General features: G+C 58.9%; 1 protein-coding gene and 1 long non-coding RNA gene across 2 annotated transcripts; one reads left to right on the top strand and one right to left on the bottom strand.

Moving 5' to 3' along the window:
• The first annotated feature begins 4,205 nt into the window (after nucleotides 1–4,205).
• LOC138916030 (uncharacterized) lies at nucleotides 4,206–5,885 on the top strand. The gene is made up of 2 exons (XR_011422669.1): nucleotides 4,206–4,424; nucleotides 5,631–5,885. It is a non-coding gene; the product is annotated as an uncharacterized lncRNA (long non-coding RNA).
• Nucleotides 5,886–18,351: 12,466 nt separating this feature from the next.
• Nucleotides 18,352–20,943, bottom strand: CEBPA (CCAAT enhancer binding protein alpha). The gene has a single exon (XM_023649498.2). It carries the CDS (start codon nucleotides 20,806–20,808, stop codon nucleotides 19,732–19,734), a length of 1,077 nt encoding a protein of 358 aa, XP_023505266.2. The 5' UTR covers nucleotides 20,809–20,943; the 3' UTR covers nucleotides 18,352–19,731.
• Between the last annotated feature and the right edge of the window lie 1,288 nt (nucleotides 20,944–22,231).

A 22,231-nucleotide genomic window follows, 5' to 3' on the forward strand; every position in this document is an offset into this window, starting at 1 on the left:
CTCCTCTGCTCCACCATAGGGTGGGAGGGGCATCTGGGCCTCTGGAGGAGCAGAGACTCAGTCCCAGTGGGGCTCCCCAGGACCCCCAAGGGAGGCTGGCCTCATGGACCTCACGGGGCTGGGCTCAGGGAGAGGCCTTGTCCTGGGCAACAGACTCTGGGCAGGTGAGAATCCTGGAGGCAGAGCGCTTCAGACACACTGCATCCGCCGTGCAGACACACACACACACACACACACGCACACACGCACACACGTGGTAGACACAGCACATGGATGACACCCTCATGGTCAACCATCTTGTGCGAACCCTGGTATCGGGAAGGTGGAGGGCCTCTGTGCAGCCAGGGAGCAGGGGCAATCGATGGGGACGCCCCACCTCCGAGACTGCTGCCTGACTCCTGGGCTCTGGCCTGGGAAAGCCTCTTTCCCAGCAGTGGGACCAGCTGGATTGAGGGCGTCTGGAGGCCGCGCCGGGTCCTCCCCGGGCCGCTCCTCTGACGCCGCCTTTCTCTGTTCCTCTTCCTTTCCCTGCCTTGCCTTGGCCTGTTTCAGCCCCTTCCTTGTTTCTGACTCCGGCTCTCTCCTCTCTCTATGGCTCTCATTTGCTGTCTCTCAGAGGGGACACCCAGGACACAGACCAAGCCTAGCGCTGGGGCTCGGGCCCCTCGGTCACACGGCCCAGCTTTCATCTTCGAGCTGCTCCCTGCCCTGCTTCCTCCCTCTGGCCAGAGCGTCTTGCCCTTTGCCCTGGAACTGCCAGCACCCCAGGGGGGCCTCTGGCCTCGCCTCTTGCCCCAGCCTCTGTAGCCCATGTTTCTTCCCTGGAGGCTGGCCGGCAGGCTGGGCCGTGGGGAAGCCACAGAGCCAGGACACGTGTCCTGGCCCCGGGCAGAACCCTCGTCCTGGCCGCAGAGCCACACTGGCCAGGCTCAACTCTGTCCCCTGAAACCCCTGGAGCCCTGGGCAAGGCTCCTCCACTGGGCAGCTTTGGCCTCCTACCCCACTCTAGGTTGGGAAACCGGCTCCAGCTTGGAGCAGAAGCCAGGATGAAGCAGGATGTGGAGGGGCCCCCAGCAGAACTGAGGTCCAACCAGCAACGAAGTAGGAAGAGGGACCCTGTGCCTTGTCATCCCCCTTGACAGGGCCTCGGGGAAGAGCCTGCTTTGGAAGGGGGAGCGAGAAACAGGGACCATTTCACAGCTGTAGGTCTTGCCGGGTGGGAGCAGAGAGAAGGCCTCCTTGGGGAGATGGGAGGAGCACCTTCCAGCCTGGGCAGGCGCGTTCTGGGGGCCCTTATTGTGCTCACTGCTGCCATCCAGGCCAGAGTCTGCTGGTGCCTGCCTCCAGGAAGCCCGCCTGGGCAGACCCAGAAGTGGGAGGAGCCCAAAGCAGCTGGCCTTCTTCAGCAAGCCCCTGGACTAGGACTCCGCCTTGTCACACTCCTTAGGCTAGAAGTTGCAGGGACAGAGCTGGGCCCTCTACTCTGGGAAGACCCTATCTGCCACCTAGCCTCAGGGCCAGGCCTCAGGGCTGGGCTGGACAGTGGGAGAGCCTGGGCTGCGTTGGCAATGCCTCAATTTTGTATCCCAGAATCCAGGACGAGGCGTCGCTTCCGGTCACCAAGGGGCTGGTATTCGAGGAAGTCTCCTGGAAAAAGGCCATCAGCCCTCGCTGGGCCCAGGGCTGCCAGATGCTACAGCAGGTGACCCTGGGCAGTGTCAGGAGATGCCAGGAGCTGACAACAGGGCAGTTGGGGACAGTGATCAGTGTCTGCAGAGCTGCCAGGCTGCCTAGGTTTGCGTCTGGCTGAGGGTCTGAGGGGTGCTTTTCCCTCTTGGAGTCTCAGCTGACATCCTGGGGTTGTGAGGTAAGGTGGGTAAGCGCCCAGCTTGCTGCCCAGCGCACACGCAGCCCTCAACCAATGCAGCCGTTAGTGCTATTTGGGCCGGCAGGCTCCACAGGCTGGAGAGGCCAGGTCCTTTCTGCAGACCTAGGTTAGGGCCTGCGATTGACTAGGTGAAGGGAAATGCTCCTGACCAACTCCCCCTTTCCTGGGCCCCAGTGTCCTCAAGGCACAAAGCGGTTTGCATTCTTGTACTCATGCACGCACCTGGCTTTGGCTCCCCGGGACCCAGCCACCTGCTGGAAAACCAAGAGCTGCCTTTTCAAAATAATGATTAAGAATCAGCATTGACTATTCAAATCGAAACTCCCCAAACCCCTCTCCGGGGTACGCAGGTCCTCTGGAGCCTGTGGGTAGAAATCTCTTACCCTAGTGGAAAAAGCAGTCTGCCGAAACGGAAGTCTTCCTCAATTTAGCTGAGTCATTTTCTTGTGGTTAAGGAAGTCCAGGTCACCTCTGGCCTTTCCCCTGATGCCCACGGCCCCGCCAGCCTGGGGGACCCAATCCACACTTGCCCCATGCCTGCCTCAGCTAACCCAGGGTCCTCCCAGCAGAGGCCTTGGCAGTGAGACTCCCCGCCCTCCTGCGGCTCCCCCCAGCTGCTGCCTGCTCCCACGTGGGAGTCTGGAGCCCTCGAGACCCAGGAACCTGGGTCGCATCCCAGAGTGGGCCCTGAGCTACAGTGGAGGAGAGGCGGGCAGACTCGTGGCCTGGGCAACTCTCAGGGGTCTGTTCTCTGGGTGCCCACAGGCCCATGGTCTTGGGCCCCAGTGGGGCTCACTGCAGCCCGGGATGGGGCCTCTGTCTTGTCCTGGATCTGAGGAACTTGGCCCAGGAGTGGCAGGTTCCTGCCCAGCCAGGGCTCCCGGTTCACTGGAGGCTGGTACTGGTTGGTGCCCCTGTCTGGCCTCAGGCCGCCGCCCCTACCTTGGAGAGCCTTAGGAAGCTTGCAGAGGCCATCCTCTGGGAGGATGGAGGGATGTCGTGGGCAGGCCACCTGAGTGCTGTGTGGAGGGCCTTTAAGGCACCAAGCCGCAGCAGTTGCCCGGCAGGGAGGGGAGGCCAGCTCTGTGGGCAATGGGTCTTAGCCATCTCTGGGCCAGGTGCCTGAAACCAGGGACATCCTAGGATGGCCCCTCATCTGAGCCCTGGGTCTTCTGGCCTGGGTGCCCATCCTGGGCTGTCCGGGAGTCAGCGGGAGCCCTGTGGCTGCCCTCTCGTCTGTGCTGAGGCTTCCCTCGGCTGACACAGGTCGCGTGCTCTCTGGGGCTCGGTCTCAGCCTGAGAAGTGGGCGTGCTGATACCCACGGCCCGGGATTGTTGGGAATGTCAAGGAACAGCAGAGTCAGAGGGAGCCAGGAGGTCAAGCCCCAGGGTGTGTGTGGGATCATTGAAAGCCCTGATATCTTTGGGGGATCAGAGGACCCCTACACTTTACTTGTGGGGTCCCAGGAGTAGTGAGATTCGGGGCTGCTCTTTGCTGACCTGGGGAGGAGCAGTGTAGCAGCGTGCGCTGGGGGGCATGTCCCAGCTGGGGTCTGAGGTCCCCCCGTGAAGCCCCCTTTAGCCTAGAGTGTCAGGGCAGAGAAAGGCCAGCCGGACATACCTGCATCCTGGAAGCTGTGGAGACGGACCCGGGCCTGGAGAGACTTCAAGGCTAGGAGAAGGTGATGGTGCTATTGGGGCCCACGTGGGACCCCAAACCAAAAGGATCGGGACACTGCTGCAGCTGCCAGGAAGGTCTACCTCCCTGGAGGGCACATCGGCCCATCTTGATGCCCAGCAGGCATCCACCGGCCTGGCCCTGGGGGCTGTGTCGCCCACAGTCATCCCACACCCACTTGGACTGGGTCCTCTGAGGCTCTGGCAGCAGTGTTTGGGAAATTAGGTGAGGGGGGCCTGGGATGAGGGTGAGGAAGGGAACTATTTATGTCTAAAAGTCATCTTGAAATTTTCAACATTTTTTTTTTCAAAACAAAAGCTCTACACGTGGTGGAGGGGTGAAGCTCGCTCTGTGGGAAATGAGTCAGACAGCCATAAAATGTGTTTTTCTGAGCCGAGGGGATTATTTTACATCTTGCGGCGTGAAGACACTGAGAGGAAGCCCTCCTGCTGGCCCCTGGCGGGCTCCCTGTCCTCCAACCTGGGCCATGCGTCGCCCTCCTTCCTGAGGGGGCTCTCTCCCTCCCGGGGCAGATGAGGCCTGCGGCTGCCTCCCACCTCCAGGCCTCTCCCTTCTCCCTCTATGACCTCACCTCCCATTCTCTGAGGCAGGAGTGAGGCCGTGAAGGGTGGTGGCCTCATGCTGGCTCCTGGCTTCACCATTTACAGCCTGAGAATCTCAGTGAAGTCCAGGGGGCCTCGGGGAGCCTCCTGCCCCTCATCTGATGGACAGGCTGGTGTGAGACCATCCCTGGAGCAGCTGACAGGATGCAACCAGAGACAAGAAAGCATCTATATGCCACTGGTGTTCAGCAAAGGGCTTCCCTTCCCCGTCAACAAGCAGCATCCTTGCGTCTAGGTGATGAGGGGCCCAGGGGGCAAGCTGGTCCTTTGGGGGCCCTTCCCAAGGCCAGAAGGGAAGGTGTCCTCTCCTAACCTCCCCTGGCTAGCATCCCCACTCTGCCGAGTCACGTCCCCCCAGCTCTGGTCCCAGCGATCAGGAAACAGAATCCCCACCCCAGGGGCTGAAGGTCTCAGAAGGCTTGGGGTCAAGTAGTTCCGGGGCCCTGGCAGACAGGACCCAGTGGCTTCAGAGTTCTCAGGCTTCTGCTCCCCATTCCTCCTGGTCCCTGCAGGTGTTGGGTGGGACAGCAAGGATGGGCTCTGCCTAGAGCACCTCTGAAGTCCCTCTTGGGGCTGCTGTCCATTGCCATGTGTGTCTGCCACAGCCCCACCACTATGTGCTAGAGTCACAGATCCCATGGACAACCTGGAGCCAGGGGACCTATGTGGCCTGCGGGGAGAGACCGCAGAAGTCAGGAACAAATGCGGGGCCCAGATCACATTAGCTGATTCCAGAAACCCACCACCTTCCTCCACTAGGGCTGTGAACTTGCTTTTCCTTTGGAAGCAATGGCATGAGAGTCACTCTGAGTTGTCCTCGCTCTCCACGGGCTCCATTTCTTCCTGGGTCAAAGAGCAGGTCCAGTGGACCCAGTTGTTTTGCCTGCTTCATCTTCTCTCATTCCAGCCACAGTACTTGGATGTTCCTCAGAAAACCTCCCCTCCCCGCCTCTCATTCCCTGCAGTGTGGGTGGAGCTGTCCCCTCCTCCCAAACTGCTTTTTGGGGGTAAGGACATTACTCAGGATTGGCCAGTGAGCATCCTCCATCCTTCAAGATGCAGTGGCTGGTTCAGTGAGGAGTCTATGGTCCAACAGAATCCAGTTCCAGGACTTATGACAGAAACTTCAGAAACTGAAGCTCTGTTCTGGGTTGCTGGGTATCTGTTTGGAGGCCTTGAGTTAGTTACTGGGAAGGCTAGTTACTGGGAAGTCTGTTCAGTCTCCAACAGGAGACTGAAGCCAGCAAAAGAATGGCAAAACCAGGAGATGGAGTGAGAGAAGACTCTTGATGACATAGTCTGGCTGCTGGATCCAGCCCTGCCTGAAGACATATCCCATCCTGTTTCTTTCCTCATTGCACTCGGCCCTATGCCTGAGTCCCTGGCACAGAGGCAGGATTTTGGTGAGATGTGTCAGCATCGGGTGCTCCTTTCTGTTTAGGTCACTCAAGCTAGGATCCTGCAAGCATGTGTAAGCCAAAAGCTGAGGATCTGCCTGGTGTGAGGGCCCAGTCAGAGCAACCAGCACACAGCTGGGCTCACCAACCGCAGAAGCCGTGGTGTGGGCGAGAGGGGAGACGGGGATGGCCCACACTGCACACGACTCCCTGAGGAGACCTCCCTCAGGGGTGAATTTGGGAGCAGACTTCATGGGAAGTAGCTTATGATTTTCCAGTTTTTAAATTTAGAAAAACAACTAGCAGGATGTTCTTTTGTCTCCATCTTTTGGTCTGTGGGGTGGGCACCTCCACTTGCCGAGGGCACTGAGCGGCGGGAATTGGTTAATTTTGTTAGGTGTCTGTCAGCATTCCTGACACTGGAGTGGAAGCTGCACGAGGGCAGAGGTTCTGCCGAGTGAGCGCGGCTCACAGCTGGGCCCTGGAGCCGAGGGGAGCACCTGCACTCAGGAAATATTTGGTGAAGGAAGGAAAAGGCTTGGTCCTGTCACTCCCCTGCTTGGAATCCTCCAACGACTTCCCGCGGCAGTTAAAATATACAGAATCTAGATTTCTTCCTCCGCCCCATAAGTAGGGTGACTATGTCCTTTATTGAACAAGGAGAGACGCTTTTTGTGAGTCAAAAAGGATGCTATCAACAATTATGCTGGAACAGTGGGAGTAAACCAACCTGTCCCAAGCAAACGGGGGTGCTCGCTACCCCACTCAGAGGTCCCCACGGCACTGGTCTCTGCCCCTCGCCCACATCCAGCCACACTGACTTTCCATGGGAATGTTGCTGTCTCTCTACCCGGAGAAGGCCTTTGCCTGCCTGGATCTTTCTCATCACCTTGGTCTCCACTACACTGTGCCCTCAGGGGCCTTCCCCGATGACCAACCCTCGCTCAGGCCAGGAGCTCCTTTCACCTCCTGGCACTCATCCCTGTGCTCAGCCCCCGCCCTGAGGCAGCCGGGAGTGATCACGAGGCTTGGGGACACAGCAGCTGTCAGCCCCCGCATGGATGCTGTGTTCCCAGCACACATCTCCAAAGCGAAAGTGAAGGGAGCCTACTTCAGCTTGGAGGCGGGAAGTGAAAGGCAGAGGAGAGGAAGGAAGCAGCGGGCAGCATGGACAGGCCAGGTCAGGGTGCTTCCCGGAACTGTGCGGCGCCGGGCCACCCCAGAAATCACATGCCCTCTGACCTCTGCCACTCCGACACTTAAGAAGTGTTTGGAACCAGAATGTGCGTGCGGATCATAAAGCAGGTCCCTCAGGGAGGAGCTCCCAGCAGACAAGTACCCGGACTGCACAGCCAGACAGAAGACACCGGACGTGTTCACGATTTTTCTAATGACCTCTGTCCTGATCTGGGGCTCTACAAAGTTGTTGCAGCCCCCGTGTTTGTCATTTGGCTCTGGCTCGAGGTGTATGCACGCAGGAGTTTGTTTACAGAACGTTGACGACGGCACGGCCTTCATGTGGGCACCGACACCACCCTTTTGGCTGCTCCGAGGGACTGGCCCCCCTCCAGGATTCCCAGACTCATTTGCTGCCCCGGATTCTTTAAAACAAAGAAACCTGAGTATTGGTGATCACACAAGGTCCTGGCAGAAAACCAAACTCAGCCCCGATGTTTCCAGTAAAGGGACCATTTATGGGGGTGTGACTAGGGTTGAGGGGATCAAGGAGGGATGTGGAGGCCCTGAGACTAGTCACGGCAGCATTGTCACCACCATGGGGCTCCAGGGGTGAGGCAAGGCATTGGTGCTGCCGGAGCCCCGCGAGAACTGGACCCAGGGAAGGCAGAGGACAGGCCACCTGACAGCGGCTGTAGTCTTGAGGGCGGGCGGATGGGGCACTAAGGCAGGCAGAGGGCAGAGAAGTAACAGCCTCTCCTCCTCTCATCTCCTGGTGCCTACCATCGGCCAAACCCCACAGGAAGCCAGAGGCGCAGGAGGTCCCCCGTGAAGCCCACAGAGGCCAGCCTCCCGCGGCGATAGTAGGTGTGGGGTGGGTCTGGGGACAAACAAGAACGATGAGCGTGCTTGGGTAAGGCATTCCGGGACAATTTTACAGTTAAGCTTGGTGGCAATCCTTCTTATCCTGTACAGCTATCTTGAATCGGTCCACCTCTGTGCACGGAGCCTCTTCATTGGCCCAGCCGGCATCTGTTGCTCACTGTGGTCCCTCCTCCACCCTCCACACCGCAGCAGAGTGACCTGAGGAGCAAGCCTGGCCCGGAGGCTCCCCACGACTCCTGCTGCTCTTGGGGTATCGACCAAAGTCTGAACCCCTGCTTTTGGGAGGCTGACTGTCTGGCCCAGCTGACCTCCGGCCTCACCTCTGGTCCTGCCCTCCTGCCTGCTCCATATGGTGTGGTCGCTGGACATTTTTCGGAACCTAGAATGTCACGTTCCCTTCCACTTCCGAGTTTTGTGTATGTTGTTCCCTCTGCCTGGATTCTCTCAATCTAGCCCTCAACAACTCACAAATTCCTTCAGATCCTTCAGATCCCAGCTGAAAAGTCACATTCCTAAGAGTGACTTCCGTGAGCCCACAAAGCAGGCGAGGGCTCCTTCTCATCACCTCTGAGGTTCCTTTCTTCGCCATATGCGTCACAACTGTAATTAACTGATCAATTGAGTAACTCTCTGTTTATTGTCTGTCTGCCCAGAGAGACTGTGAGTGTCCCAGGAGCCCGCTCTGTCTGTTTGGTTTATTGCTCTGCCCCCATACAGCGCCTGGCACACAGTAGGCAGACCACAAATGTTGCTGAGTGATGGAAGGGAGAACTTCCAGCTTCTAGTGATGGCAGGTGAGAGTATTTGGGTCCATTCCGGCACCAAAAACAACTAAAAATGCTGTATAAATTAAAAATATATATATATTAAAAGCAGCGAAGAGTTGGCTGTATCAAAAGGAATTGCCAGGCCAAAGTTGAGGGGAGAAGGAATCCAGATAGGTGAGCAAGAGCGGTCACTTTTTCCCTGAGGCATTTTCTGATCCCAATGAATTCAAGTTGTATTTTGAAAACCTCAGGGAATGGGAGAGACGGGAATCAAATCCCAGGACTCACATAGGTGGGGCACGTAATAAGCCACCATCCCACATTGATGTGGGACTCTAAAGGGCTACCCCCTCAGGATAAGTGTGAGCCAGAAGTAGCCCAGTCCTTGCATCATCTCGCAATCCCAGTTCTCATCTCCCGGGTGGGCGCGGGACACTCAAGCCTTAAGGCCAATGAAGGTGGTTATGGACTGGCTCTGCTCCTCAAGGTTTGGCAGGAGCTAATAAAAATGCTCTCTAGTGGAAGATGCCTTTGTCCTAAATCTCCAAATTTTCTTTCAAACAATTTTTTCTAAAACAACGACCAGAACATAGTCAAAGATGATCAGACACACAAGAAAAAAGACACTGTGAGTGAAAACTGGAACAGTTGACAGAAAACAGAAGTAGAACCATAAGACGTCAAATTATTGACTATAAAAAACTGTGGATCTGATGTTTAAGGAAATAAGACATACTTAAAAATAATGGCACGGAATGAGAATCTATAAAAAGGGACATTGCAGATCTGAAAAAAGAATCAAGTTGAACCTGTAGAAATGAAAACTACGATGATCAAAATCAAGAACTCAACGGATAGGTTTCAGAGGAGAGTAAACACAGTTGAGAGGGGAATTAGGAAATTAGAAAAGGAGCCAGAAGAAATTATCACAAATGTAGCACACAGAGACAAAAGGAAAATATGCAATAGATGACATGAGATAATGAGGAAAAGAAGATCTAATATTGTCCCTAAAGGAGAAGAGAGAGGAAATGAAGCAGAGGCAAGGTTTTAAGGATTAATGGGTAAGAATTTTCTGGAACCAATGAATGAATGCATGAAGGGATGCATTGAATCATTGAATGCTTAGTTGTGCTTTGGTAGTACAGCTCCATGGTTCAGGCAACCCAGAGCTCAAAAAATACTGATGGGAGATTCTGGACCCAGAGTGTTCTTTACCAAGGGCCATGACGTTGTCCAATACCATGGTCAATGCAGCAAAGGACACAAGTTAAGGGTGGCAAATCAACACTTGCCTGTCTGTGCCTCTGCAGCACCCCTGCTGCCTTTTTAGGAACTCTCTGGGCGGCCCTGAGATGCCCAGCTGCATCCTCCTGTTCCTTCTTCCTCCTGCAGGCCTTACTGACTAGCCACTGGGAGACAGTAGAATGCCATTCCCCAGTCAACTGGGGGGTGCAGTGGCATGGGTGGGTGAGGTGAGAAAGGCCTCTGTCCCACCTTGATGCAGTACTGATGTACTGTGCTCCTTCTTTCCTCTGACTCAGTCTCTCTGTTCTGTGGCCGGGCTCCAGTCTGGGCCCTCAGGGTTCCTGGTGGAAACTTATTGACCAGCTGGCTGATATGGTCTGGTCCTGGCTGGAGCGGGGGGATCTGAAAGAAGAGGTGATGTTAGAGTGTCCCTTTGCAATAGCTGAAGAATGCTTGATGATGCCAGCACCACCTCAGGGTCCTCCAACCTGGGCCCCAACATGGGCCAAGGAGCACTAATGTCTCTCATTGTCCAACCCACCACCATCACCTACAACCCGGATGGCAAGCATGTAGAAGCTGGGCTCCAGAGGCAGGAGAGAATCACCCAAGCCTGGGTCCTTCTCTGTCCCACAGCCCGCCAGCTCCCACCCCTGAGCTCTCTCAGGCGGGAGCGTGATCTGGCTGGCAGGTGGGTAGTTTATTTGTGACTCACGCACCCCTCTTGGATGCCGGGGGCCTGGTCCTCATCCTCCTCAGTGTGACTCGAGCTGGGATCAGGTTCTCGTGGTTGCTCTGTTCTGGGGGACACCCATTCATCATCTTGCTTCTGGGAATCTCGGCACACCTCTCAGACATGCTCAAACAGAGAGGCTGCCAAACCTGCGCCTGGTCACACAGCAGGTGTGTGCTGAGGCGAGGGCACACTCGGTCTCACGCCCCCGGTGGGTGGGAATGCAGGCCCCGCCCTTGTGCAACCAGCATCAGGGCCTGGGTGCCAGGAGCAGCTCCATGATAGAGCCTCATGGAGGCCTTCCGGCAGGCGTCAGCTCCCCCTACCCCCAGCGGCAGGTCCCTCCAAACCACCGTGCTGTGGAGGCATCAGTCCTAAGGGCTGGTCTCATGGGGAAAGCAGAAAGGGAGGGCCGACCGCGGCTCATCTCCTAGCCCATGAGGAGTGAAGATGGGGGGTCATGTGGGCTCCCAAATCTGGCTCTGCCATGTTTCTGACATGCCATTCCAATTTCTGAAATTCTCAAAGATGTTCCAAACAACAAGCAGTTGATTTAATTTTAAAAATTAAAAACTAAAGTAAATTAAGTTGGGGAACATTGGGTGGAGGTGGGGGAGGGGGAGGGTGTCATGGAATAAAGCCAATAATGAGAGTCTTAGGAAAACAAGAGTGTGTTTCATTGCCCTGGGTGCATGATGGGGTGGAGAGGGTTAAGCTCTCCCGTTGGACGCGGAGTGTAGGGGCCCGGGAGATGATGCTACCCCTGCCCTGGTCTTCTCCCTGGTCCCGGGAGACAGGGCTCCTTGGTGAGCAGCTGGGCCTCTGGTGAGACCGGGGCACAGCCCAGTGAGTAGAGGACCCTTGCGAGCTGCTCTCCTTCCTGGTTTGGCTGGTACACACCCCGGCAGCACTGCCCCACATAATTACATAAACTGCGCATCACTCAAGATGCTCATCTCGCCTCTGACATATTTCAGGCTCAGAGCCACCGTCCCCACCTCCTCTCAGCTCAGGGGCCTGGCCCATGACTCAGTTGCCTCGAGCTCTCCCAGACAAGATTGGTCCTCAAATAGAGGTTGGGCCTTGGTGAACTTGGGATTTGCTCTCGGGAGGACCCTTCACCCCTTGTGGGCCTGAAAGCTCCCCCAGGGCAAGGCTCAGAACCAGCACCAAGTCTATACGCATACGGCACACTCCTGCACACTGCCCGCACCCGCATGGCATCACTCTCCCCGGGAGTCGCACGCAGCCCAGGCCTGCCCTCTCTCCTTTCTGCTGCCCTGCACCCACGTGGCTGACCCGGCAGGGGAGACATCAATGGTTTGAGCCCTCCTGGCCTTTCTCAACACCTGCTGTCCCCCCTTGGTTCGGCAAGTGGCATCCACTGCTTCCTGTGCTGGAACAGCGGGGCAAGGGTGCCCAAGAGCTGCCTGCCCTCCTTGCCGGATGAGTTTGCTCATTAACTCCAGTCGCTCTCGGGGGGCATTCCTGGCAGGGAAGGGAAAAACCAGGTGGGTTTCTGGAGCTCTTTCCTGTTGGTGGCCCAGTTCTGGGGAAGCTTGGCCAAGGCCTCCTCCCACCTGGCTCTCCTCTGTGGCCCCTCCTCTCCCCTCCAGGACCCCAGGAGCTTTCTGGGTTGTGAGAGCCCATTCAGGGCCAGAGCCCCACGGGCCAGAGGGCGGGCTCCCTCCTCACTTCCTGGGCTCAAGTAGGGTGGGCCGATGGGAACCAGCTGTTTGGCCAAGCGCTGAGATGACCCAGTGGGGAACTGAGGGAGGCAAGGGAGCACGAGGTGGCTCCTCCGCCACCAGCAAGGGGATGGCAGAGCCACCCCACTCACTGAGGTCCCAGCTTCCCAAGGCGGGGGGGGGTCTCTCGGGATTTGGCAGTCTGATGCCCCAGCGCTAACACTTGTCCCCACTGACCAGGAGTGGTCACCCAGGATTCTGCACTTGTACTAAGAAACGTTTACTGTGACAAGCACACGGGGCACCTTTGCCTGCCCCACTGAGAGCAGTGGAGGAGGGTTTGACCTCCAGCTCAGCCATCAAGGTCACTGGCAAGAGGGCTCTGCACCCTGGAGGAGCTCAGTAAGTGCTTTCTAAGCAAACAAAAGGCATCTTGTAAAAAAAATGGAAGGAACAGGAAAATGACTTGAGTAACTTGGTTGTTCTGGGTATAAGGATTTTTCCCTAAATGATTCAGATGACTGTCCCCTTCCAGGGGAGTTTTCAGGGATGGAGGGGCGGCCTCCCCCACACCGCCTCCTGCCCTCACACCCGGCAAGCTTCTCAGTCCTCAGCTGGAGCCAAGTGTCTCTGAAGCTTTGCCTGCTTTCCTTCCACAGCAACTCCGGACGAGGGACTAGATTTGCATACGTTTTGCATAAAAGGAAACAGAAGCTCAGAGAAATGAAGAGACTGGGCCAGGGCCACAGTCAGGAAGCCAGGAGGCAGTTGGGGCCAGGGCTGCACGGCCCACGCCCTGTGGCCATCCTGACCACGGGCTGGGAGGAAGAGGAAACTTCTACTTATCACCCGAGAGCAAGTTGCCTCCTTCTAGAACCCAACTCGGGATGCACCTCAAGTGTGTACCACGCTGGGGCATCTGGGCTTGAGGCATCTGCTCAGCGAGCACAGCTGGCCTCCTGAGGCCGGGGCTCTGTGGGACAGCAGCAGTGGCCTTCAGCCCACACTCACTGGCCCCAGGCAGGTGGCACTCGCAATAGTGAATTAGACAGATATTTAGGCATTCAGGCACCAGTGCCTTCAAATTGTTCTGGGGTAAATCCTCCATCCTGTGGACTCCTGGGTGAAGGCCAATTAAACCGCGGCCAGGTAGGGCTGATTCCCTATAAATCCGTGGGAATGTGGTCACACGAATCTTAAATATCAGATTAAAATCAAATTAGTGGGAAAATTTGGAACAAATTGCCTTCAAGTACAGTGAATGAGTCTATTTTTAAAATGTTGCCGCACCAGGCAAAATAGTGAAGCGAACACATTTCCTAAGAGCGCGGAGACACCGTGTTAGGAGTGATTTGTCATGCTTAGTCACTGTAATTGCTCGAGCAAAACTGAGGAATCCAATAAAACGTGTTTGCAAATTGTAAATCACTCGAGGAGGCTACTTCAGACGGGTCCTAACCTGATGTGGAAGGTCACGGCGGCTCCCTCCGGGGCGGGCACTCCATCCTGACGCCCCCGAGGCCCCGTTCTCCAGGCGGGGGCTGTGCTGCCACGTCCAGCTGGGACCACTGCCCAACATGAGTGCAGAAAGGGCCGTACATCAGCCGCATTTCCTCACCCGCGAGGGTGGCACGGATTCCTGGGGGCACCAGGGAGGGTGCTGGGGTTGGCTTGGGGAGGGGGCAGCTGGGGCCTCTCAGAGGCCTCCGTGGCCGAGCAGGGAAGGGACAATGGCTGCTCGGGGAGGAGAGGTTTCCCTTCTGGCGAGAGGATGGCGGCCACTTGCCAAGGAGCAGAAATGTCTTCAGATCTAGAGGGCTTGGGACAGGCTGTGATGGTTCCCTTCAGGCCCTGTTTGGGTCACTGGGTGACATGCCCTGGCCCTAGACCACTATATTTGGCCACTGGTGCTCCCACCCTGGGTCTGTAGTCCCTCAATAACGACTTTGCGGGTCATCCTGGAGTGGGGACACGAGGGGAGACGCAAATGCCCGCGACCCCAGCTGCCCTGTGCCTCTGAGCAGCACCGGCAGCCTTGGGGCAGGCTGCACTGCCAGCCCTGTCCCCTCTTCCAGAAAGCCCGCCTCCGCCCTGTCCACCTCCCCGGGGAGCACGAGCATCTTGTTGGGGCCTGGTTAGACCCCGGTTCTGGCAGTCAACGAATCACGCGGAGGTGTTGCAGGCTATCTAGAACTGGATAGGCTACCTTTCTTAAGATTCTTGCATTTTAAAATGAACTTTGTGGAAGCAATGACTCATCTAGAGTGGGCCAGCACGGTGGAGCCTTACTTCCGGTGCCCACGTGTTGCATCCCGCTGTGGTGAACCCTGGCCCCTCCAGCTCTTGCTTGGTGGACCTCAGACCTTAAACAGAAAGGAGGGGGGTGAAGATGAAAACATCTGTAAAGGAGAGAGACGAGTTGCAGAGAGATCCATGCATTCAAACACACGTGTGGAAGACCTTCCGTGGGCCGGAGGCTGGACGTCCACTGGGGCCAAATTCAGCAGGAGGCCAAGGAAGGCAGATCCCAGGTGACTTCATGAGATTTGGCTCCAGGAGCTCATGGTGACCTTGTTGAGAACAGTTTGCAGGGAGGGCGAGGGTGAGGATGGAGGGTGGGGACAAGGAGACAGGGAAGGTGGGGACGAAAGTCAGAAAATGGCTCTCTAGGTGTATAAGAATCACAAAAGATGTTTTTTAAACAAGCCAGTTCCCATCCTGGAAACCAGACCTTTGAGTCTGCCCAGCTGGGCCTCCAGAGCACCGTGTAAAAATGGGGCTATGGAAGAGTCTGGCTTCTTACTCTGCCTACAAAAGGCTTCAGAAGAGCAGAAGATTCTTTCCCCGTGGTTCTCATCCAGCCCCTTCTGGGCTGGGCCAGTGTGGTCCCCTGCAGCCTGCTCCCCTAGCAATCATGCCGGCTTCTGAGAGCTTGGCTGGTCTTGCCGGAAGTGCCTGCCACTCTGTAATCTAAGGGGACCCTCTGGGGGTCAGGCCCCACTGGGGTCCCCAACACCATCTTCTGCTGTTCTCAGGTGTGTGGGCAGTGGGCTTGGGGACAGCAAATGAAAAGAAAGGGCATCTTTGGAAGCTACACACCCAGGGAAGCCTGTTCCTAGTGGGTGGGGCCAGAAGGCTAGAAAAATAATAAATAAAAACAAAAGTGAAGGGAAACAAAGCTCTTGGGTGCCAGAATGGGGCTGGCCGAGGCTGTGGTTGCCTGAGTAATAGGTTCCACATTTGTCTGGCTCTGTCTGCAGCGACCAGGATCAGGAATGCACAGTGGGCCTTGCAGGGGTTGGAGGGGACAGCCCCACTGCGGCCAGACGTAGGCACACCCTTGCGATGGCCCCATCCCCACCGGCCACTGCGTGGTTGAGACGTTGCTGCAAGTTCACGCTCCAGCACCCCAGCCACCCCCCTGCCCCCGCCTGCGTTCCTGGGTCCCTGCCGGCCTGCACAGATTGTTTGAGTTATTAATGCCGTTTTCCCAGAGATCCCATCTGGCTTTTTAATTGCTCTAGGATGGGGCTAGGATGCTTTGATAGTGAATTGGTATCTTTCCTATGTCGCTGCTTGCATCGAATGCTCCATGCAGAGAGGGGCAGTGAGGGGTGTGGAGCAGTGGGGGTGTGACGAGGGAGATAGCACAAGACTTTCACAGAGACAAGAAAGATCTCCCAAAGGTGTTGGGGGTTTAGTTTTATTTAAAGAGAAAAGCTTGCCCCCACCTGCCAGCACAGCAAAGAAACAGAGGGGATGCCATCTCTGTCCCGGCCAGGACCCCACCCCATGTCTGTGGAAGGCCTGTGGGTACCTGGAAAGAGAAGCCTCGTGGCTGAGCAAGGTCAGGGTTTCTGCTCCCCCTTGACCTGCACCATGAGTGGCCTTCCGCTTCCTCTCCCCACTGCCCCCCTCCTCCGGCGGAACCAGCAATGGCATGGAGGACATTGGCAGGTTCCTGCCTGGGAAGGAGGAGGCAGGAGACCTGGGAGGGGCAGACACTCCTCACCAGTCAGTTCCAGTGGCTCATCACAAGTGTCAGGGCCAAACCCCGTGTTCACAGATTCCCAGGAGATCCAGGAGATAAGGGTGACATCCGTGACAGTGCTAAGCCATCATGAGGCATCTGGCAGCAAAGGAGCACTTCCCTCTCTCCCTTCTGCCCTTGCTCCTGCCCCTGAGGCTGGCTCCCCTAAACAATGCTCTCAGGGGACACTGGGCTAGGGTGGCCCACTGAGGTGGGGAGGTCTCTACTACTTCTCATGGGAGAGTGCAAGGCAGAGGCATCTGTGTATGTTGGACTGGGTCCATGGCCAGGTCTTGGGTCAAAGCTGCTGCCTCCAGCAAGCCTTCCCTGGTGGCTTCTATTCACACTTTGAGCTTCCCCACATCGCTTGTCCCCCTTAAAGCACATCTTGGGGCCACAAGGCTGTGAGCTCCCGAGAGCAGGAGCCGAGTCTGCTTGTTTCCAGCTGAGTGCCCCATCCTTGGCACAGGCCCTAGCACACAGCAGGCATCCCTTGGGGTGCCAGGCTCTTGGAGTGTTTCTTCATGAAGGCTGCAGTCAGGAGGGGAACCGTGGGGGTCCCTGCAGGAAGCAGCAGGTTGTGAGGGCAGCTCTCCCTGGGGGCTCCTCTGGCTGGGCACAAAGCTCGAGCTGGGCATGTTCACCTCATGCTGTGCCCCCCGCACCTGCAGGCTGCTGTATCTACTGGGGGCCCCACCACCCCATCCCTTTCCTGGGGCTGCCTGTGGTTGGGTCTGTCTTGTCCCCAACAGAGCCCACGCTGGACCTCAGGGTCTGTGGTAGGAGCAGGCCCTTTCCTGAGCTGACGGCTTTGAAGAGGAACCCCCCAGAGACGAGTGAGGGCGGGAGGGGCGCCCCTCCTCCGAGGGCCCTGGGATCTGTTCTGGGGGCAAAGGGGGAAGCTGAAGCTTGGCCCCCTCAAACAAGAAAAACTGGAATTCGCGCTGAACTCAGAGAGGGTTTGCTGGGGCCTAGCAAGCTGTGGCCTGCCCCAGGCCCCCAGGCAGGCGGTGGGGCTCTGCCTCCTCGGTTCCCAGGCGGCAGGGCAGGCTGCCGCCTCCTCACTGGGCTCAAGGCCTTTCCTCTGCCAAGGGCGGCCATGGGTGAGGAGGCGGCAAGATATGGGACAGAGAGGGCGGGGTGGGGGGGCGGGAAGGGGGGAAAGTCACCCCTCCCCTTAACCACACGGCAGGTAAAGCCAAAGCTTTGAGAATGTAAAAAGAATGTGTAATTTCTCGAAACCGTCCCAGCCCACGTTGGCATATACTGTAAGCTGCCCGAGTGAACACTCTCGGTGAGAACAGAGGTGGAGCGTTTGCCTCTTACCCTCAGAGAGAGTGAACTCTGAGAGCCCCGCCAGCCTCTTGGCTGCCGCCCCCAGGCTCCTCCCTTCCCACCAGAGGATGCCCCCTCCCTTGGCTGGCCATCACCACCGCCAAGGAGGCGGGGGCCGGGGCACTCCAGGGGCAGTCATCAGAGGGAGGGGCTTGGTTCAGGGTGGGCACAGTGGGGACGGGCGGATGCTGGGGCTGGCCCTTGCGAGGCAGCATGTGGGCAAGGGCCAGACACCAGGTGCAGGCCTCCGTGGGCCCCCTCCGTGGGTCGGCTGGGACAGGGCAGGTGTGGAGGGTCGAGTGGATGGGTGCCCTCCAGGGCCCTCCTGGGTTGGCTGCAGCCACATGGCCCAGAGCAGGAGGGAGGGAGGGAGGGTCCCACGGCTTGAGGCCTCTCCCTGCCCGCCCAGGGTTGTGCTGATGGGCTGGAGCGAAGGCAGGTGTGAGCGAGGCTGCTCCAGAGCTGGGGCTGTGAGGGATCTGGAAGAGTGTGCCAAAGGGCCCCTGGAGCCTGGAACTGCTGGGCCAGGCCTGCCCACATGCCACAGAGGCCGTGGCAACTGCAGACTCCCTCTCTGAGTCCCTCTTCTCCTCCCAGGGGCTGAAGAAAGGCTACAGCAAGGCCCCCTGATATCCCCTCCCCCCACCCCTCCCCCACACTGCCCCAGGAGACTCTCTCTTCAGCCTTTGGCATTCTCAGCTCGGAGCCTTCTTGTCCTTCTCCCGTTTATCTGTCTTGGTTGGGGGAAATCATCCCCTTAATGTAAAGAGGAGCTCGGGATGGGTGGAGAGCTAATGAGAGCCAGGATGTCAGCCAAGGAATATGCTGCGATTATTTACAAATGTGACCCGGCCCACGGAAAACCTTGGAAGTAGCTTTTCTAGTTTGAAAAAGACACCAAAATTTACTTTGATATGTTTATGTTATAGATATAATACATAAAACATCTAGCATGAAACTCTACGTTCTCCCCAAGGAAGAGAACCAAGCCGCCCTACCCTGCTCCCAGGCCCAGCGGTCTGTGCGTGCTGGCCGGAGGCTGGGCCGCCTCCCTTCCAGACCAGGAGCCAGGGCCTCTGGGGAACCAGCCTGTGGGCAGCCCCGGCCGGAGGCCCACAGCCACCCCCAGGGAAGGCTGAGAGGAAAGGGAAGCCCACCTCACCTCTTTGCTTCCCCTGGGAGCAAAAGCAATCCCCAAACCAAGAGGAAAGAGAGCCGCACACCCTCCCTGCAGCTGCTGACGGAGAGTCTCATTTTGGCAAGTATCTGAGCAAAACCAAAACAAACAAAAACCAAATAAAATGGTAGTTTAGCATAGACGTGCACACTCACATTGCACAAGGCACCGCTGGGACACCGAGAGAGAGGCCAGATACAAGTGTTGATATCGGCTGATAAAGCAAAATATTTGACAAGCTTCTCATAACTTTGGTCCCTCCGGGACGGGCCGATGGTGCTTCATATTTGTACGGCAATGCTGGGGACATACAGTACAGACGAGGCTGCTGGTCTCAGTGTCCCTCCCCCCAGCCCCCAGCCCCATCTCTAGGCTCCCTCTTCCACGAGGCCTCCCCTCCCATGAACATACGTCCTTATAGCTAAGCAGCGACCCAGCTTTTTGGTCTGACTGGGGGTGGGGTGCTCCCACTGGTCACCTGGTGCCCCCCATCTCAGTGAGTTCTGCCCCGGGAAGTCCAGCCTGTTGTTGCAGGCTGGGAGGTTAAAGACAGGGAACTAGGGACCCTCCACCTTCATGGAGAACTATGGGAACAAGCTTAGGTTCAGAGCCCTGTGTTTCCTCCCCTCCAAGGACAGGCGCTGAGGAGGCGAGGGCTGGCTTGCTGGGATCTCTGCTCCCTGAGCCGTCCTCCTGGGGCCGGCCTGTTGCAGCCTCGGGGAAGAGGCAGGAACCCTCCAAATCAAATGACAAGGCACATATTTTCTCCCCCTACTCGGTAGGAATGGGAGCAGTGAGTTTTCGTTTCCAAGGCACAAGGTTATTCCTTAATACTAGAGTTGCCGGGCTGCCGGCTCAGCCCCACGGCGCTTCTCCTCTTTCGCAAGGAGAAACCACGGCCTGACCCCTCATCTTAGACGCACCGTGTCCGGCGCAGAGGAAGGAAGGGGGCACGCGCAGCAGGCCAGGCTTTCAGGTGGCACCGGAATCTCCTAGTCCTGGCTTGCGCGGCTCGGGCAGTCTGGAGATCCGGAGACCCTGAGACCCGAAACCACTCCCGGGGTCCCAGCCAGGGGCCAGTCCAGGGCGGTCCCGCGCGGCGCGCCTCACGCGCAGTTGCCCATGGCCTTGACCAGGGAGCTCTCGGGCAGCTGGCGGAAGATGCCCCGCAGCGTGTCCAGTTCGCGGCTCAGTTGTTCCACCCGCTTACGCAGGCGGTCATTGTCACTGGTCAGCTCCAGCACCTTCTGCTGCGTCTCCACGTTGCGCTGCTTGGCCTTGTCCCGGCTCTTGCGCACCGCGATGTTGTTGCGCTCGCGCCGTACCCGGTACTCGTTGCTGTTCTTGTCCACCGACTTCTTGGCTTTGCCTGCGCTGCCGCTGCCGCCGCCGCCGCCGCCGCCCGCGCGGAGGTCGGGGTGCGCGGCGCTCAGCCCCTTGAGCGCACCACCGGGGCCTGGCAGGCCAGCGGCGCCGAGCGCGGGCGCGGGGTGCGGGCTGGGCACGGGCGTGGGCGGCGGCGTGGGGTGGCCGGGCTGCAGGTGCATGGTGGTCTGGCCGCAGTGCGCGATCTGGAACTGCAGGTGCGGGGCGGCCAGGTGCGCGGGCGGCGGGTGCGGGTGCGGGGGCGGCGGCGGCGGCGGCTGGTAGGGGAAGAGGCCGGCCAGCGCCAGCTGCTTCGCCTCGTCCTCCTCGCGCGGCTCCTGCTTGATCACCAGCGGCCGCAGCGCCGGCGCCCCGACGCGCTCGTACAGGGGCTCCAGCCTGCCGTCCAGGTAGCCGGCCGCCGTGCAGCCGTAGCCGGGGGGAGGGCCGTGCGCCCCCCCGGGCATGACGGCGCCGCCGGGGCCCCCGGGGGCGCCCGGGTAGTCAAAGTCGCCGCCTCCTCCCGCAGGGGCCGCGGCCGCCTTGGCCTTCTCCTGCTGCCGGCTGTGCTGGAACAGGTCGGCCAGGAACTCGTCGTTGAAGGCGGCCGGGTCGATGTAGGCGCTGATGTCGATGGACGTCTCGTGTTCGCAGATGCCGCCCAGGGGCTCCGGGGCGGCAGGTGGGGCGGGGGGCTGCGCGGGGCCCGCGCCCCGGGGAAAGCCGAAGGCGGCGCTGCTGGGCGCGTGCTGGGGACTCTGGAGGTGGCTGCTCATCGGGGTCCGCGGCTCCACCTCGTAGAAGTCGGCCGACTCCATGGGGGAGCTACAGTCCTCCCGTCATGGCGAGCCTCGGCGGCCTCCAGCCTGCGCGGGGCGCCGCTGCTGCCGCCGCCCACCCGGAGCCCCTGCTCGCTCGCGCCCGCGCAGCTCCCGGTCGCGAATGGCCAGGCCCACGCGGGCCCCGCATTTATACCGGGGCAGCCGTCGCCCTCTAGTGTCCAAATCTGACCACCGGCGACGGCGGCGCGGAGCCTCCTGGGTCTTAGCGCCTGTTTTCCGGAGGGGGCGGTGAGTGGGGCCGGAGCGCGGCGCTGGCGGGGAGAGGCCACGGCGCAACGCCCACTGCTCCTTGGGCTGAGAGCCAAACCCCGACGGACGCGCAGTGCCCCACCCTCTGCCAAGTGGTCGCCCTGTGCACACGCGGTTGGTGGCGTGGCCCCCTCCTCTAACCTCCCGAAGGCACCCACTTCCAGCCAACGGCGGGGAGCCCAGAGCGCCAAGACGCTGCGCAGAGGGCTGGTGGAGCGCAAGTGTTGGTCTCAGAGTTACTGTGGCACGGTCTCGCTTTAAAAGCTAGAACCAGTCCTGTCCAGGGTCTCTGGAAGGCGGCGGCGTAGAGAAGGGCGGGGGTGGGGGTGGGGGTGGGGTGGCAGGGAACAGTTTTGGACCTACGGCCCAGCACACACCGCCGCATGGAAAGGCTGAGGGGAGAGGTCCGGGGCGCGGTCATTTTGCATCTTTATCTCTGATCTCCAGGAGATCCCACTGATTCCGCGCGGAAGACCCTCTTTCCCCGTCCGCCTCTTGCTGTACTCTGGGGTCTTATCCACTCTGCAGCGCCGGGCGCTAGGACCCGCGGGGAGCAGAGGGACAGGGAGGCGGCTGCGGCCCGGGAGCCGGGAGGACCCGGCCGGCCGATCCGCCTGGGCTTGAAAACTTTTTCTTTTTAATTACTTCTCCTAGCCGGAGCGCTAGGGTTGCTAGGCGTGCGGGATTGGCGCTACAACCGGGCGCGGGGCCGCCAATTTTTTCCTGCGGGACGGGCCGAGCTGGATTCCCGGGCGGGCGGGGCGCACAGAGGGAGAAGGCGAACTTGTCTCCGGGGCTGGGATCCCGAAGCGGGGCTGGCGGTCAACGGGGTTGGAATCCACCGCCTTCGCCCCTACTACCCATTCAGGTGGGCTCCGAGGCGGGAGCGGGAGTGTCGAGGGAGCCGGAGCCTCGGAGGGAGTCTGGCGGCCCAGGGTCCGAGCACCTACCGGAGGAACGCAGCTGGGAGGTTCCCAGGGCACTGGGTCCCCGGGGTCTTGGGGAACAAGGCGGCCAGGCCCGGGTGGCCCGTGGGTGCTGCGCCGCCTCCGCACTCACTGCTGCCTGGGGAAGGGGTTTACGGCAGCGCTTCTCCCCAGCCACGTGGCGACTCGAGCGTTCTATATCGGGATCGTGGGGACAGCGGGGC

Source organism: Equus caballus, chromosome 10, assembly GCF_041296265.1.
Source record: "Equus caballus isolate H_3958 breed thoroughbred chromosome 10, TB-T2T, whole genome shotgun sequence".
Taxonomy (NCBI): Eukaryota; Metazoa; Chordata; class Mammalia; order Perissodactyla; family Equidae; genus Equus; species Equus caballus.

Excerpts from the sequence above, each read along its gene's own strand:
- CEBPA (XM_023649498.2), bottom strand. The coding sequence starts at position 20,808 with ATGGAGTCGGCCGACTTCTACGAGGTGGAGCCGCGGACCCCGATGAGC.